Raw genomic sequence first — 1460 nt, 5'->3', positions numbered from 1 at the left:
TATAAAAATAGTTACTCTTTCCCAGAGGAAAATAAGTGTGTATCTCAAACATTGTACAGGAAAACAAGCGTAGTTTATAAATACTAAAATACCTTCTTTACTACTATTTTTTAATGTTACCTGTAAAATATTAGAGCACATTTTAAATGGTTAGTTTTTTTATTTGGGGAGATGTTTTTATTTCAGAAATTTTAAATTATAAGTCATAAACAAGTTTTCAATTTAACTTTTGAGTACTTTTTAAAAAGTAAACACTCAGTTTTGGTCTTTCCGTTTTCAAGGTACGCTAGCTTTGAAAGATGACCTGTGACTTTCTTCTCTGAGAAGGAATACTCTAGATGGAAAGACTTAATGGAAAGGAATATGCATCCAATAAAACATTTTAAAATTTCTAAGCATAAAGAATTTGTGTGAACTTTTCAAAGAGATATGAGTAGTCAGGAATTAGTAAAATACTCTTTCTTATTTAACAAGACCGATTTAGCTTGAAAGAGCCCTGGTGGCGCAGCAGTTGAAGTGTTTAGCTGCTAACTGAAAAGTCATGGTTCGAACTAACTGACTAGTTGCTTGTGGGAGAAAGATGTGGCAGTCTGCTTCTGTAAAGATTTCAGCCTTGGAAACCCCGTGGAGCAGTTCTACTCTGTCCTGTTGGGTCAGTATGAGTCAGAATAGACTTGAAGGCAACAGGTTTATTTAGCTTAGAACAGCAGTTCTCAAAACACTTTAGTCTCAGGATATGTTTATATTCTTGAAAATTGAGGACTTCACAAAGGCATTTTGTTTATGTAGGGTTGAAATTAAAACTGAGAAATTAAAAAAATATTAATTTAAAACTAACAAACTCATTGCATATTAACACAAGTAGCATTTTTGGGAGAAATGACTATAGTTTTCAAAAATGAAAAAGTATTTAGTGAGAAGAGCAGCATTGTTTTACATTTTGCAAATCTATTTCATGTTTGAGTTAATAGAAGACAGCTGAATTCTCTGTCTGCTTCTGTATTTAATCTGTTGTCTGATAAGTTATTTTGGTTGACGTATTTGGAGAAAATCTCTAGCATCACACAGATGGTTGGATAAGTGAGTACAGGCAGGCTCTGGGTTAAGAATGAGATCCGTTCCTAACTGTGTGTTTAAGTCAGATATGTAGGCAAGTTGGAACAGGTGCATATGGTTCTCACTTAGCCTTACGTTAGTGCAAGAAAAGGCTCAAAGCCTTGTCAGTGATTTAAAGGCTGCACGGGCAGCAAGTGAAGGTGATTGTGATGAATTTGTTGGGAGTAGGGGGTCAATTTAATTGTTTCAAAGTGAGGGAAAATTTACATAATAGTAAAGTGCAAGTATGAGTTGTCCGTAAGTCAGACATTCATAACCCTGGGACTGCCTGTATTTTCACAGCTTTTCTCCAGATCCTTGTGGATTTTCTTTAGCGTCCACTCATTTTGCACATTGAGTGGATC

At 34.8% G+C, this 1460-nt stretch overlaps 1 protein-coding gene across 1 annotated transcript in view; it reads left to right on the top strand.

Moving 5' to 3' along the window:
* TAF4B (TATA-box binding protein associated factor 4b) overlaps nucleotides 1-1460 on the top strand; it is a 170959-nt gene that overhangs the window by 16330 nt on the left and 153169 nt on the right. The window contains exon 6 of the mRNA XM_023741858.1: nucleotides 1240-1280. Within this exon, the coding sequence (XP_023597626.1) occupies nucleotides 1240-1280 (41 nt within the window). The remainder of the gene's footprint in view (nucleotides 1-1239; nucleotides 1281-1460) is intronic.

The sequence above is a fragment of the Trichechus manatus genome, unplaced genomic scaffold (assembly GCF_000243295.1).
Source record: "Trichechus manatus latirostris isolate Lorelei unplaced genomic scaffold, TriManLat1.0 scaffold00193, whole genome shotgun sequence".
In the NCBI taxonomy this organism is placed as follows: domain Eukaryota; kingdom Metazoa; phylum Chordata; class Mammalia; order Sirenia; family Trichechidae; genus Trichechus; species Trichechus manatus.
Note: the sequence above shows the minus strand (reverse complement) of the source record. Positions and strands in the feature narration are given on the sequence as shown.